Below are 17,289 nucleotides of genomic sequence, written 5' to 3' on the forward strand. Positions count from 1 at the left end.
AATTAATTATATTTTATTCACGTTTTTTTTTTCCTCGGATGGACAATTACATTTCAGCATCAAACTTTTGAAACTTTTAAATTCGCCATTAATTACTCTTAAACTATTTTTAACTTCTAAAATATACACGTTTAGCAACACCATAAAAGAAATTGCTTAATTATATATAAATAATTTAAATATTAGCAACTATTAAATGTTTTATTTATTAAAAAATAGTTTAAATACATCAAAAGATTATTTAAACAAGTATATGTACTATATATACGTTTAAGTAAAACAAATGAAAGCTTATCACAATTACGAGTCGTAAAAATGATTATAAGGACCTTGATCAAAAAATGAATTCAAAACACCCAATTATTTAAAAAAAAAAAGTTTTTTTTTTGCAAGGTAATCTAATGTATTCCATATGTTCTTCGCTCCCAATTTTATTCAATCTTGTTTAATAAGTTCAATGCACCACTAAATAAATTAAAAAAAAAAGATCAATATTTCATTTAGAATTACAAATAATAAAAAATAACTTACCTCATCATTTCCTCCTAATCTTTCATTATGACAAACAAGCTCTTGAAAAGTATCATTCCCAATAGAAAATTGGATATCATGACTACGTAAAAATGCTTCATATCCATCATTAATATACTCACCGTTATTATCATAGAATTTCTTTGTGCTTAGATTAACAACATCATTTGACTTTAAATATCGTTGACTATTTTCTAATCTACTATGATTAACCTTCCAATCCGTGTGATAATATTCACCACAACTTACTATAAAATAAAAAATACTTCCTGTCACATTTATTAATGATAATTTAAATAAACAATTTTCAATGATTACCTTCTGTATGTTCACTTATCGGAGATTTGTAACTACCACTATTTATTCCAAGATACTTATAATAATCGATGTGCTGTATCTTAATATTATGAGAATCATAAATATAATCGTGCTGGCCCTTATGAGAATCATAGTAGCAATTTTTAGCAAATATAATTTTCCATAAAGCATTTGGACCAAGTACTTGGCTGCTTACAAAAGCCTGAATAAGTTATATAATAGTGTTTGTTAATTTCTCAAAAATATTACAACGAGATTAATGCAAAAAACCATACCACTTGAGATTTACTTCCGGTTGTATAATGGATATTTTCAATTGAACTTAAATATTTTCCAGTAGCAACGTGTTTTAAAGCTACAATAGATTCATTTCTAATTAAATTTAATTCATCTGTAACAATTTCTTCAAATTCTCTAATCAAATCATTCATTGATTTGATATTTTCTTTTCTTTTAGTAAATTCCGAAAGATAATTATAAAAATAATTATCATTATTATTTGGAAGTGAATGACAAAAATAATTTTTTTGCTCTTCTATATCATTAATTTCGGCATTATAACAATATTTCCGAAATTTTGAAATAAATTTTGGAGTTTCGCCTTTTTTTCTTTCAGGAATATACTTTAATAATCTTAATAATCTTTTATTTGTATTTTTAAACACTGTAAAAGAAATATCTTCTTTAAGTGCATTACGAAGTTTTTCAAGACTATCAATTTCAGCAGGAAGTGAGATAATAGGATCCACGAATGATATAGCAATTTTCACATCGTTAATATTTTTAAGTTTAAAATATTTTTGAATATCATTTATCCATTCATCTGGATGAATATTTCCATCATATTTTGGAACTTCCATTTTTTTTTTTTTTTTTTTTGCGAAAAAAACGGTAAAAAGAATATAAATGAGTATCGGTATGTAATTTTTCCTAAAATAAATAAATTTGTGTTTAGATCGGCATACCTGTTTTCATCAAGATTCTACCAAAAATAGTTTAGCAACTTTATCACTTCGGTAACTATATAATATTTATTCTCATCTAGATTTCTAGTAGAGGTCACTTACACTAATACTTATTTATGAGGATAATAAAATTTTTGGTAACAAACCTGAATATTAGTTTGTAAGTATATGAAAACGATAATATTTAATATAATTTTTTTAGCAAGTAATTATTAATGTAAAAAGTAATTTACTAATGATCGGTGCTGCGATTTCTATATTAAGTAGTATTCGCCGGAATTTCAGGTATCGCTAAACTTGACCAACAATTTAAAACAGCTGAAACTGATAAATTTTGGTATAAAGGATTGTTGAACGCTTCTCTAACCATTGTCGTGGTTCTTTTAATAGCAAATTTTATCTTCTTGCGTAAGTATTAAAATTTATTCACTCTATCACTTTATATTATTTTTATTGACAATTATTAATTTTAAAGAACCCGGTACTTTGTCTCAATCTTTGACTTGCCCATTATAGTCTGAATAAATTTATTATTTAAGAATCATTATACAAAGTTCTTATGATTGATTGATTATAAAGGAATTTGACATCATATTTATTGAATAAAATATAATGAATAAAAAATTTTGTTATTTACTGAAAAAATAATCGAATCTATCCAATATATAATAAGTTGCTCAAATACCAAATCTTTATCATGAATTTATCAATTATAATTATACCGATATAATAATTAAAACTAATGTTCATTTAAAAAAATCAGAAACGTTTAAGTTTGTATTTGGTTCTTATGCTGTTAGTACTGGTTATTGAATTTCGGTAAAAGAAATGTCGATTGTCATACAATCCCGCCAGACGATCCATAATACGTTATTATTAAAATTTAAAGCATAAAATGTGTGCGAAACCATTTTAATAATTTAAAGTACAATGCTATAAAGTGGAAAATGTAATAACAAATGAGAGTTGTTGTTGCGATCCGCGGATTTATCTGATTTGAAACTATCCGGATGAAGATACGAATGATTCGTCATTTGCTATTTCTGTATATAAATCCAGATCCATCCGTTGATTAGAACTATTTTATAGTAATGGGTCCATTCAGATGGTCATCCGAATCATACGGATGACGAATCCATCCGGATCGTAACACTAAATTGAGAGTGTACGACATTGTTGCTCATATAGCAAAAATCCTAAATAAATAGCCAATAGAAATTATGATCTTTTTTTACAAACAAAGATCATAATTACTATTGGCTAATTTATCATGTTTATTTATAGATTTTAGGATTTTTATATAGCCCCTGTTTCGTTAATTCATGAAAAACTTTTTATGGAAACATACTTTAAATAATGTTTGGATGTTTTGAAAAGGGCGTTCTTTAGCAAGCTGTGCAAGAAACGCGTACGCCTCTAGTACTGTTGGTGATGTCGATCCCAACAGGAGAGGCTCCGTGATGTAAAGGTCCTGGTGATCTCTCTTAACGAACCAGTGCTCATCATATGTTGATAAGATTCCATACTGCAACTGGTTCTCCGACATGTAATAATAAATTTGTTGTACTACATTCTTTACTCTCGGATTCATTTTATAGAAATCTGAGAGTAGTCCTGGTCCAATTTCACTTAGAATGTGTACTCTCTTTATCTCTATTACCAAGATTAGAGTGTTACCTAGGCAATAGCAGGTATAATCTGGTATGCCATCACCAGGAACCTTTCTCATGGAATATTCATAGTCAGGCATAAGCTCATTTAATACCATGAATATATTTACGTTTATTATCTGACGAACTACTTCCTCATTTGTTACTTTAAAATTACTCATAAATTGTGGTTCTTTAAACTTCGGTTGTACATCATCAAAATGATGTACATTTAACGAATTAAAGAAATCTTGCCACAACATAACTCTTTTCGGTGGGTTTCCACCTACTTTTGTTGTACTTTTTGAGGAAGTTACGTACGGAGAATAGGCAATATGTGGCGGAATACGAGACAATGCGACTTTAAGGGTAATAAATTCTAAAATAAAAGTGTATATATGGCAGTATAATTAATAAACTGAATTTTGTATTATAAACTGATTAAGAATCTTTTAAATAATATGCAAGGAGAACAATTCTATGATATTATCCCCTGCTTATTAAACAACTTAGCGATTCAAAGCTAGACATTACTTACTCGATTGTGTGATTTTCTTTTTTTTTGAGGTGGAAGAACCCTCTGCTTCCAGAGTTTCAATGTCTCGCTTTTTAGTATCACACTATACAGAAAATAAAATCAGGCGATTATTTTTCCAGTAAGTGTAATTAGGTAAATTAAGATTATGATGATCAGATGCGAGGATGCTAACAGCTCATCTCTTTGTTGTGTATAAAGGAAGGTACATTATTGAATCCTCCTTCGGAATCAATAGACCTTTATCAAAGAAACTTTTGTGTTGGCAACCTACTACACTTCCAGGAGCCCTCAGACCTTACAAGCAACTCATTGGGGCCGGACAGGGCTCCGGGGCGCAGCAAGAAGTGCAAGACCTGGTGAATAGACAACTGAAATTGCGCACCTATGTTGACCACTGCACACCTCTCGGGAACGGAACGCGAACAAGGAGTGCAAAATCTTACAAACTTATTACGCTTACCATTCTCTTTTCTATAAGTTCCTTAGCAATATTACGAGCATCTTCTGTAAGATTCTGATCATTTGCAACACTTTTCAACATTTTATAAAACATGTTATGAATGACTCTTTTATCATTAATTTCATAATATTCACTAATCATCTTAGAAAAGTGTTGCAATGACCACACTTTTGTTGGAAAGAATTCGAAATACTTTCCATAAGGGATTAACAACTCGGCTTCAGAAGTGGACATCATTGTATTAAAAGTTTAAATGGATTTTACAAATTCCTTTTTTTTTTCTACGTACACTGTTTTTTCCTTGGAAGAAGTTTTATGAAGGGCACGCGAAATAAAATATCAGTACACGAAAAACTAAGCACACAAAAAACTACTTAGCGTTTGACAGTCCGACCCATTATTAATATGAAGAACGGAAACTGAAAATAATGCATATTCGTAATGTTGTAATTTCAATTTGGTAATTCTGATGGCACCTGCACGTCTGGCTTTAAAGTTCGTTTGATGAAAAAGTTTGGAAATTCAAAATGTATAATAATATAATGTTGTTAGATAGTCAAAGTCAGATAGATAATCAATGATCAACCGGTTAGTTTAAAGTATTGGCGCCATCAGATCAAACCTCTTTCAAACAGTGCATCAAAGTCCGTCTGATTAAGAATATATTAATAGTATATTGTTGTTCAAGCAGACGTTAATATATTAATCAGTAATCTGCCCATAATAAAAAATAGGCTTTCTTAAACAGTGGGAATTATCACATAACATTACAGAAAAGGAAACCCGAAAATATTTTTCATGTTCCGATAATTATATTCCAACCTTCCCATGTTAACAGTATCCGACTAGCACATCGAATTATTTACGTGCAGGTGTTTAGACATCACATATTATTAATTATTGAATATTAACGTGCGTGATAGATTTCTTATTATTTCTTTATTCATAATTATTTTATAAACCAATTATTTTTAAAATATGCAAAATAAAAAATGTGAAATAAAAAATATTTATTTATATAATAAAAATATTGTGTGAAAAAATCATTTACTGCGGATGATGACTTTAACTATTGCGGGAAAATATATCTATACTTCATAGATGCGTTGGGTATTTTAAAGTATATAAGAACGAAATGTTTGATCATATTCTTTACCAGCTTGTATGATAACATCGCAGTTTATTATTGATCTATATAAATTTTGAAATTTTAAAAATTGGTAATAAATTAAATTTGCTTTCATTTTTTTTTTTGTTAATATAAATTTTGATGATGTGTACGGAATTACTAAATTAAAAAGTCCATCCGCGAATAATTCTTTTAAATGGTGAGTTTGTTTCTTATTGAATATTGAACTTAAAAATATAATGGAATAATGAAACTCTCATTTAAAAAATTCTTTGGTAAGGAACCGCGTGATCTAATCTCAGCTCACGGTATCCGCATTCTTATTACGTTAATATAAAATAATTTGATACTTTATAATTATTTCAAAAGCTGAGGTAAAAATGTTAACATATGAACGAGAAATATTTTACATGAGGGTCATCAACAGCAACATTAAAATATTTATCACTACCAAATTAAAAGAAATAATGTTAATTATCATCCATAAGATTATAAGATGATAGGAACAAAATTATCTTATTTGTATCATAATGTAATATTTTATCTTTACTTAATACGAAATTTCAACTAGGGGTAGTCTTAATGTTTAATAATTTATGCACCTTAACGTAAAGTTAAAACAGTACTAAAAAATACGTCAATTGTTGCTATTTTGTGGAAATATAACTACTTGCCATTTTGGGCTTTATTTTTACTAGGTAAAAAGTGATTATTCAAAATCAGAATTTTTCAAATTGTTGCTTGCTTCGACATGTGGTGTTAGTAATTGATAAGCCATTAAGTACTAGAGTTAGAGAACCTAAATGCATAAATTTACGATAGGGTCAATTTCGGGACGATTCGATTCTAGCCCAATACCAACAATATTAATAATTTTTTCTCAGTAGAAAAGTTGTTTGTAATAAAAATATTGTCTGCTAAAGGTAGGAGGATTATCATAACTTTCATAATGAGCAGGTATAATTATCTCAGCAATCAGCAGAATTTAAAAATGTTTATATATATAGTAATCAAATGTAAAATTTTATTATAAAACAATGAACTTCTATATTGGAAGGAACATCAGCGGAAACTGATAATTGTTGTGCTTTTGATCCGATAATATAACGAGGTAGAGATTCTAAGAAGTATCTAGTCCACAATCTATTAAGAAATCATTAATTTCTTCTTAAGTTACGACTTAACGGACGCTATTTATTAAAAAAATGTCCAATTTAATTAATTTAATTTGCTAGACCAATTTATTTTGGTACAATTTATAACTTTAAATTTTTTGGGGCAATGTAAAAATCAAAAGCAAAGATCTGATTTTATGTTATTTTTTAACGTAATGAAAATACAGGCGTGTAACGAACGTCTGCATACTGTAGTCATGTTATTTATCTACGTGCGCAGTAAAATTTTCCTTTACACAAAATTATATTTTTTTTAAAAAAAAACCCCCGATATTCTTGAATGGGTTACTAAAATAGAAGGTTTTAACCAAAAATAGAAGGATTGACCACGATTATTTATTTTTTTATTTTTTTCGGGCCGTATTATTTCCGATACAATGATCTGCGTTACATTTTTACATTGTTATGGCGAATTTTTATCGTCGTTTTTCTCCGAGGATAAGGCATGTTTTAACTAAAATTATAAATTTGCTTACGTTAAATAATAAAATATGCCTATAGAAGAATTTTTTGAAATTTTTTTTTTCAAATTTAATTAATTTAATTAAATATACAAAAATTAGATTACGTAATAACACATGGGCCAATCTAAATTTAGGATTCATTTATTGTAACTTTTGACATCTATTTTTATCAAAAATGGGGTTTAATTTATATATTTAACTTTTATTATTTTTTAAGCATATGATACCCAGAAATTTTTTTTAAATACTATTTGTGTATTTGTAAGTATATTTGTGAGTATAACGAATATAACAGGATTCTTAATTTATAATAATCATTTAATTATACTATGTATCGTCAAATTTCTGAGAACATAAAAAAAAATTACTATTAAATTTACTGTAATTATTACAATTATATTAGTATAACGATTTTTGTACATCTATATAATAGGTTTTATTTTTGGAAATATTCAACTCATACCCATTTATTTGTTTACCAATTTCATTGAAGAACATGCTGATAAAAATGTTTCTTATAATCTTAAAATTTTTCAAACATTAAGCTTATTTAGTGGTGTAACATTTTTTTTTATTTAGATTCTACTTAATTATAGTAGCTTTTAATGCTTTTAATTAAAAAGTTTATTTAAATAATAGGATGTTAAAATACATAAATTGTTTGAAATTTTGCGTATGTCTTTATTATACTAAAACACAGTGAAATTCGACACATCGGACCAATAGAAAACTTTTCCAAGAATTTAGTATATTATGGAAAAACGTTATTGATGCAGATCAGTGCATCGGAAAAAATATGACCCGAAAAAAATTCATTTAATTCTACTTTTGGTCAATTATTCCTTTTTAGTAACTCATTCATGGCATATTGAATAAAAAAAAAAATAATCTTTTTTTTCGATAAAATAAATTTCTAAAATAACCAAATGGAAACTAAGCTTAGTAATTTAAATATCTCGGATGAAGATACTGATACAATAATTACCAAAAATTGTTGTAAACCATTTACTAAAGAATTATGGGGGTAAAGATTGTATTAATTCTTTAGAAAGATCAGCAGAAAATGGTGATAAAGTAGCAATGTTTAATATAGCCATATGTTATAAAAATGGAGAAGGAACAGAAAAAAATTTAGAAAAAGCCTTTTATTGGTATCAAAAAGCAGCAGAAAATGGTAATGAAGTAGCAATGTTATGTTTAGCCAATAGTTATTATGACGGAGAAGGAACAGAAAAGAATTTAGAAAAAGCCTTTCATTGGTATCAAAAAGCAGCAGAAAAAGATAATATTAAAGCAATGTTTAATTTTGCCACATGTTATAAAAATGGAGAAGGAACAGCAAAGAATTTAGAAAAAGTCTTTCATTGGTATCAAAAAGCAGCAGAAAATGGTTACAATAATGCAATGTTCAATTTAGCCATATGCTATAAAAATGGAGAAGGAACAGAAAAGAATTTAGAAAAAACCTTTCATTGGTATCAAAAAGCAGCAGAAAATGGTTACAATAATGCAATGAATAGTTTAGCTATATGCTATAAAAATGGAGAAGGAACAGAAAAGAATTTAGAAAAAGCCTTTCATTGGTATCAAAAAGCAGCAGAAAATGGTTACACTGATGCAATGTTTAATTTAGCTATATGCTATGAAAATGGAGAAAAGAATTTAGAAAAAGCCTTTTATTGGTATCAAAAAGCAGCAGAAAATGGTTACACCGATACAATGTTTAATTTAGCCATATGTTATAAAAATGGAGAAGGAACAGAAAAGAATTTAGAAAAAGCCTTTCATTGGTATCAAAAAGCAGCAGAAAATGGTTACACTAATGCAATGAATAGTTTAGCTATATGCTATGAAGATGGAAAAGGAACAGAAAAGAATTTAGAAAAAACCTTTCATTGGTATCAAAAAGCAGCAGAAAATGGTTACACTCATGCAATGTTTAATTTAGCCATATGCTATGAAAATGGAGAAGGAACAGAAAAGAATTTAGAAAAAGCCTTTCATTGGTATCAAAAAGCAGCAGAAAATGGTTACACTGATGCAATGTTTAATTTAGCTATATGCTATGAAAATGGAGAAAAGAATTTAGAAAAAGCCTTTTATTGGTATCAAAAAGCAGCAGAAAATGGTTACACTGATGCAATGTTTAATTTAGCCATATGTTATAAAAATGGAGAAGGAACAGAAAAGAATTTAGAAAAAGCCTTTCATTGGTATCAAAAAGCAGCAGAAAATGGTTACACTAATGCAATGAATAGTTTAGCTATATGCTATGAAGATGGAAAAGGAACAGAAAAGAATTTAGAAAAAACCTTTCATTGGTATCAGAATTTAGAAAAAGCCTTTCATTGGTATCAAAAAGCAGCAGAAAATGGTTACACTCATGCAATGAATAGTTTAGCTATATGCTATGAAGATGGAAAAGGAACAGAAAAGAATTTAGAAAAAGCCTTTCATTGGTATCAAAAAGCAGCAGAAAATGGTTACACTCATGCAATGTTTAATTTAGCCATATGCTATGAAAATGGAGAAGGAACAGAAAAGAATTTAGAAAAAGCCTTTCATTGGTATCAAAAAGCAGCAGAAAATGGTAATGAAGAAGCAATGTTTAATTTAGCCATATGTTATAAAAATGGAAAAGGAACAGAAAAGAATTTAGAAAAAGCCTTTCATTGGTATCAAAAAGCAGCAGAAAATGGTGATGAAGTAGCAATGTTTAGTTTAGCCAATAGATATTATAATGGAAAAGGAACAGAAAAGAATTTAGAAAAAGCTTTTTATTGGCATCAAAAAGCAGCAGAAAATGGTGATGAAGAAGCAATGTTTAATTTAGCCAATAGATATTATAATGGAGAAGGAACAGAACAGAATTTAGAAAAAGCCTTTTATTGGTATCAAAAAGCAGCAGAAAATGGTTACACTGATGCAATGTTTAATTTAGCCATATGTTATAAAAATGGAGAAGGAACAGAAAAGAATTTAGAAAAAGCCTTTCATTGGTATCAAAAAGCAGCAGAAAATGGTTACACTAATGCAATGAATAGTTTAGCTATATGCTATGAAGATGGAAAAGGAACAGAAAAGAATTTAGAAAAAACCTTTCATTGGTATCAGAATTTAGAAAAAGCCTTTCATTGGTATCAAAAAGCAGCAGAAAATGGTGATGAAGTAGCAATGTTTAGTTTAGCCAATAGATATTATAATGGAAAAGGAACAGAAAAGAATTTAGAAAAAGCTTTTTATTGGCATCAAAAAGCAGCAGAAAATGGTGATGAAGAAGCAATGTTTAATTTAGCCAATAGATATTATAATGGAGAAGGAACAGAACAGAATTTAGAAAAAGCCTTTTATTGGTATCAAAAAGCAGCAGAAAATGATAAAGTAAATCCTAAAAATGAAGTTAATTCATGTAATGAATGCAAGCAACCATATAATGATTATCAGTGGTGCCAACAATGTAATACTAGACGATTTCAACAAGATTTTTCAAAGTGGACTAGTAAAAATGAACTTATTGATAAATTTATTCAAGAAGCACAACTAAATGCTAAAAATAGTTATGAAATTTTAGAATGGATACCTTATAATAAATTGTCAAGTATTGATTATTATGATAAAGGAGGATTTGGTGAAATCCATAAAGCTATCTGGTTAGATGGACCTATTTATAGTTGGAATTTTAAAAAACAACAATGGGATAGACAAATAAATTATGAGGTTATTCTTAAAATACTTAATAATTCATCATGTTTAGATAGTAAATTTCTGGATGAGGTATAGTATTTATTTTAATAATTTTAATAGCAAATTTTATTTTCTTTGCAAAAAATTTAACAATTTTTTTATTGTCTATATAGTGGAAATATCATTATAATTGTCAAAAAAAATCATTTTCAAAATTTATTCAATTCTTTGGAATTACTCAAGATCCAAATAATTTAAATTATATAATTGTGATGAGTTATGCAAAAAAAGGAAGTTTAAGAAAATGTTTGTCTGATATAATTAAATTTAAGTGGCAAGACAAGTTACAATTATTGAAAACAATTATATTAGGACTTAAAGTAATTCATGAATCAAATTTAACTCATGGTGATTTTCATGATGGTAATGTTTTAATGTCAGATAATCACAATGAGTTATTTATCATTGATTTAGGACTATGTAAACCTATAAGTGATTCTGGTAATAAGGTTAATGAAATTTATGGAGTTTTACCTTATATGGCTCCTGAAATATTAAGAAACAAACCTTATACCCCAGCAAGTGATATTTATAGTCTTTCAATGATAATGTGGGAATTTACATCAGGTACTCCTCCATTTTATCATGAAGCACATGATCATCACCTTAGCTTGGATATTTGTAGAGGAAAACGTCCTGAAATTAAAAAAAATACTCCAAAATGTTATATAGATTTAATGAAAAATTGTTGGGATTCAAATCCCTCCAATAGACCAACCGTAAGAATGCTTGAAAATATAGTATCTGAGTGGGTTAGATGTATTAATGAATATTATAAAATAAACAGGAATGGAAGTTATAGCTATTTAGTACCTAATATTGATAATCAATTAAAAGATGATATGCTTGAATTTGTAAAAGCTAACAAAACTTTAGTACAAGAACAAGCAAATACTTCTATTGTGCAATCTCATCCACAAGCATATTATATAAGTCGCAAATTTACTGGAATTTTAGCTCAAGAAAAATCTGAAATCATAGTTCAGGAAAAGTCTGAAATCTTAGCTCAAGAAAAGTCTGAGTGTTTTGAATGTATAATTGTATATAAATGATCTTGTTATTTATAGAATTATTTATATTATTTAATTTACACTTTTTGCAATAAAATAAATATTATCGTTTATACAGTATTTTTATTTTCATTAGTATTTCTTATAAATTTCACAGAAACTCATTTTTCCAAAGTCATTTCACTAAGTTTTTTAAGATGCAAATCTCTAAGGATTCTGTTAATTGCCATAGAATCCTTAAAGATCTGATATTTTGTGAATTCCTTAAAAATCCTTTAACAAATTTCAAGGATCTTTTAGAATTCCATAAATTACTGAATCCTTAAAGATTTCTAATAAAAAATCTTTAGGGCCTTCTAATTTAAATTTTTTATAACAAAAGTTAACGTTAAACCCGTGTAGAACGATCTACAAATTTGTGTACTATCTTTTTAAATAAACTTTTTAACGAATTCTTTTTTTCTATTCTCTTTATACATTTTTTCTCTTTCCTTCTTTTCCCTTTTACGCGTTTTTTCTCTTTCTCCTTCATTTTTTTCCTTTCCCTATTTATTTCACGTTAATAAAATGTATCTATTTTTTGAATCACGGTAACTTGTATTTATTTTTCAATTTAAGTATTTAACTAAAACTTTTTTTGCGGTAAGTAAAAAAAAATTAACATTACTAATTGTTCTTTTTTTATTTTTCTTGGATTTTTTCATAGATATTCAGTAATTTTTTAGTTTTTTTTTATTTTAACGGACATTACTAAATATTTGTTTTATTTCTTTTTTTAGGTCATTTTTTCATGTCGGAAATCTGGAAAGTAAAAAAATATTTTTTCGAATTTTCTTTTTTTGTTTAACGAATATTACTAAATGTTTGTTATCTGTTGCTATCTCTTTTTTTAGGCGATTTCTTAGAATCTCTCTGGACATGAAAATTTTTGGCAAGAAAAAAAACTTCAACTTATTTTTTTTATTTAAGTTTTAACAAACACTACTAACTATTCATTATTTTATTCTTGTTATTAGTCAGTTTTCCAAATTTCTTTGGACATTGGAATTTGGTAAGTTTAAATTTTCTTTTTCTTCACCTTTTAACAAACTGTTACTAACAGTTCTTTTTTTTAGGCATTCTTCGGGTCTCTTGGACGTAGATCGTAGATTTTGGTAGTGAAGTACTTTTTTTATTTAAATCAATTCTTTCAGCTAATGTTTCATCTTCATGATTTTTTTTAAAGCTGAGAGAACGCATGGGAAATTGGTTGGAAAACGAATTTCTTCTAACAAAAAGTTTGCACTTTCTGGACGCGTTGGATTTAAGTGAGTTATTTTTTTCTTTGCTATTTGTTTAACGAAGCAATAAAACTTTTACTAACGTTTCATTTTATTTCTTTTTTTTAGACGGCTTCTCCACATTAAGGGTATACAACATTTATGAACTATCTCTTTAATGGAAGTCTTACTAACGTTTTGATTCTTTCTTTTTTTAGGCGGCCAGAACCTTGGATGTATAGATTCTTGGTAAGAATCTTTGAAATTTTTTTTTTAAATTTTGTTTTATTGAACCATTTTATCAACTTTCAATTTTCTCTTTTTTTTAAGACAGCCAACTCCTCGGACGTGTAGGTTTTCGGTAGAGATTTCAAGAGATTTTTTGTTAAATCTTTCTTTTGTTGAAATGTTTTACCAATTTTTTCTTTCTCTTTTAGGCGGATTTTTGAATCTCTCTAGACTAGAGCTTCGGTCTGAATGAAATCCATCATCCGGATTGAATAACAATTTAATCCGGATGAAAACTGTTATTAAACGAAAATCCGGATAAAAAAAATTATTTCAAAAAATCCAGTCCTACCATTAAATGCGCAACGTCAAGCACTATCAAACATGCCTTAGATTGTTAAATTCTGATCATTGGTTTCGGAAATATTTTGAGTTATTCGAAAACTGGCAATCCGGATGGATGCGACGAAATCCGGTTCAAACCGCGGATTTCATCCGGATTTTTGATTTAATCCGGATCAATCCGGATCAATCCGTACACGAAGTCAGTAAAAATAGAATTTTTTTTATTTTAATGAATATTATTACTATTTGTTCTTTTTTTAGGTGTTTTTTGAATTTCTGAACATAGATATCTGGTAAATAAAACTTTTTTTCAGGTTTTGTATTTAACAAATTGTTCATTTATTTTCTTTTTTTCAGTTTAGTTGTTTAACTTAGTTTTACTAACAAATAGTTATTAACAATTATTATTTTTAGGTCCTTCGGAGTATTGATTGGAGAGTAAATAATGATGGGTTTATGAAAATGATAAAGATGAAAGTAATAGGGAGATGAAGATGAAAGAGATGAAGATAATAGAAAAGGAATTAGTGAAGGAGACTATATTTTAAAAAATTAGAAAATAGTGTAGAAATTAATCTTTATTATTAATATATATGTAATAAATAATATATAAAATAAAATAAATAAATACAACTAAATTATTAAATAAATTACTAAATAAATAAATGATTTTATACAACATATAACATATTTTCAAATCAAAAGATCAAGCATTAAAATAATATTGATAATAATAAATAAATATCCCTAAGGATTCTTTCTGGTCCTTAGGGGTTCCTTAAATTTTTTTTTCAATGAGGAATCCTCGCTGGTGGGGAGGTCATCAGATTATGGCGTCGTCTAGAGATTCCATTATTATAGGAATTGAGAATATCCATTTTTGGTTTCTCACAAAAATTATCATTACATCGAAATGGTGATAAAGCTCAATAAATGAATATTGAATTAATAAATCATTATTCATTAACCCAGTTTTATTAAACATTTCAATGCACAGAAAATCAAATTTTCTATTGAACATTGGGTTACATCTTTAGTTAATAATATTAAAATTCCTGCGGATTTAGTTCATAGATTACTATTTCAGATTTTCAATTCTTAATTAGGCATAAATATTTTCAATAATATTTTAGATTAAAATTCAAATTTTATTTATAATATCGGAAATTTAATACTTCAACTTACAGATGTGATAAATCATTCCTTTTTTAAAATTTTTATATTCCAAATTGCAATTTAATATCATAAGGGTTAATAGAGATAATATTTCATTAATTTAAAAATAATTATAATTTCAGAAAATCACAAAGATTTTATTTAGGTATAAGAATTTTCTTTTATGTATTTCATTATTATCATTGAAAATTTCAGCGATTTAACCATTTTATGTACTGTACAATCTGTACATGTAGCATTTGAATCCTCATAAAATGTCAGTGTAACTAATTTGTTATTGAATTGCTTCTATAGGAATTATCAATGATAACAATATATATACAGAGATAATGTAAAGGCCAAAATATTATCTGTACGTATATTTTCAGGGCCTGAATCATGATAATTTAGGCCATTTCCTAAAAAGGCAATAATTTTCGGCCAGGATTACCTATAAAAGGAAAGATATATTTTGGAGGAACTTGAAAAAAATGCTAATCTAAAATTTGATAAGATCTTGTTAAAAACCGGTAATCTAGTGAACAGTCTGCAAGTGGTGATGTCGGTAAGCGCGTTTTTAAAGGTAATTTTGCTTATAGTACGTGATTTTACGCATTATTTTTATTTTTTCCTCATTTTTTTTGTTATTTATTAATATTTATAATATAGAAAACTAATCGAAAAAAATCTCAATATTCTGGGGCACATGTCTTTGGATTTGATATTGAAGTATTACATCAAGTGTGGATTGAACAATTTAGAAAACCATCAACTGACAAAAGTTATTATTGATAAAAGAAAGAGGCCACTCAACGAAGTACATCATTTGGAAAAGAGGCACACGAACAAATTAAACAACTTATTATAAAGCACCAAATGGTTTTGGAGTCTAGAAATCCAATTTGTATATATAATATGGAACTAGGATGTGAAAATCAAATTATTAATATAAAATATAGTTCAATTATAGATAATGCAAGATTAGATGCTTATGTACGTGCTTGTGATGAAGCTTTGTTGGGTCGTGATGGGTATCGAAGGCTTGCTGCTGTAGAAGCATGATTAATACGTGAATATCAAGTTGCACAAAGGCGAATTGAGATCACTAAATCAATAAATGATCAAATACATATTGGAATACTTAATTTTGATAAAGAACTTAATCAACAACCTATCCTTGATGATGATGATGAATCTCAAGATAATCCTGATGGAATTGTAGTTGATGAACAAGAAATTGGAAATGGTGTTTATTGATCAATTCGATCCCTTCTTAAAATACTTATTTCTATTTGGAATAAATTAATTCTTCAACCGGGTGATACAATCAATCTAAAGCTTGGTGGGGATGGTAGAAATGTGGGCTGTAAACAGAATCACGTAATGATAACTGTTTGCTTGCTGAATGAAAAAGATGAAGTACTAAAACCAGATCATCAGTATTGGTAATTTTAATTTTAGAGTATGTTTTCTATAGAAATTATTAAATAATAAAAAAAATAGTATTTGTCTTTATGTAGGCAAAGAAAATTATGAAACATTAGCTAAAGTTGGACATCTATTTGAATATCAGTTTCGGGATCTTCAAGAAAATGGAATCTATGATGACAATGGTGTACATTGGCCAATTGAGTTTTTTTTCTCTGGTGATTGGAAATTCATGTATAATATAATGGGATTAAACGCTCCAAACGTGAAATACTTTTGTCTATACTGTGATTGTGAAGCTAGTGAACGTTGGAATATGGATTTACAATGGCCAATTAACGAAAGTACTAAATGTAAGTTTTACTTAAATAATTTATAATTTGTCAAATAAGCATTTATTAATTATACAATTTTCTAATAGGCAAAAAAAAACCTGTATTATTTCCTGCCATTAAGCAAGAAAATTACATTCCAGATGAGTTACACTTGATGTTACGTATTTCTGATGTACTAATGGAGTGTTTTTTTAATGACTTATTCAAAAGGAAAGAATTCGAACAGCAAATTAAAAGTCAAATTGAACAAACTATGAAAACTATTAAAGTTCATTTTGAATTTTTTAAGTCAAAATCACATGGTGGTAAATGGGACTGGACTTCATTAATGGGTCCTGATAAGAAAAAAGTATTACAATATTTTCCTGTCTCTGATTTTATCTCAGAAAGACGCAGTAAAGACATTGAAAAACTTTGGCGTGATTTCTATGAATTATATCTTGTCTTAAGAAAGCCAATCTTGACAAATTCTGAAATTGATGACTTTAAAGTTAAGGTAAAACAATGGATTATTTATTTTCTCATTCAAATCAAGGACAAATAAATTCATCATCGC

At 27.6% G+C, this 17,289-nt stretch overlaps 3 protein-coding genes across 3 annotated transcripts; 1 reads left to right on the forward strand and 2 right to left on the reverse strand.

Annotated features, from left to right (window-relative positions):
- Nucleotides 1–435: 435 nt before the first annotated feature.
- On the reverse strand, nucleotides 436–1,752 carry OCT59_013601 (uncharacterized protein; the record flags this gene model as incomplete). The annotated part of the gene is made up of 4 exons (XM_025314690.2): nucleotides 1,125–1,752; nucleotides 850–1,051; nucleotides 532–779; nucleotides 436–465 (listed from the first exon to the last, which is right to left on the reverse strand). The coding sequence occupies exons 1-4, from the start codon at nucleotides 1,707–1,709 to the stop codon at nucleotides 436–438; spliced, it is 1,065 nt and encodes a 354-aa protein (XP_025184728.2). The 5' UTR covers nucleotides 1,710–1,752.
- A 1,377-nt stretch (nucleotides 1,753–3,129) lies between these two features.
- OCT59_013602 (uncharacterized protein) lies at nucleotides 3,130–4,698 on the reverse strand (the record flags this gene model as incomplete). Its single annotated transcript, XM_025329525.2, has 3 exons — nucleotides 3,130–3,842; nucleotides 4,002–4,083; nucleotides 4,462–4,698. 3 exons carry the CDS (start codon nucleotides 4,696–4,698, stop codon nucleotides 3,130–3,132), a joined length of 1,032 nt encoding a protein of 343 aa, XP_025184727.2.
- A 3,433-nt stretch (nucleotides 4,699–8,131) lies between these two features.
- On the forward strand, nucleotides 8,132–12,025 carry OCT59_013603 (uncharacterized protein; the record flags this gene model as incomplete). The annotated part of the gene is made up of 3 exons (XM_066141632.1): nucleotides 8,132–10,686; nucleotides 10,984–11,003; nucleotides 11,087–12,025. The coding sequence occupies exons 1-3, from the start codon at nucleotides 8,310–8,312 to the stop codon at nucleotides 12,023–12,025; spliced, it is 3,336 nt and encodes a 1,111-aa protein (XP_066001754.1). The 5' UTR covers nucleotides 8,132–8,309.
- Between the last annotated feature and the right edge of the window lie 5,264 nt (nucleotides 12,026–17,289).

The sequence above is a fragment of the Rhizophagus irregularis genome, chromosome 21, assembly GCF_026210795.1.
Source record: "Rhizophagus irregularis chromosome 21, complete sequence".
Classification (NCBI taxonomy): Eukaryota; Fungi; Glomeromycota; class Glomeromycetes; order Glomerales; family Glomeraceae; genus Rhizophagus; species Rhizophagus irregularis.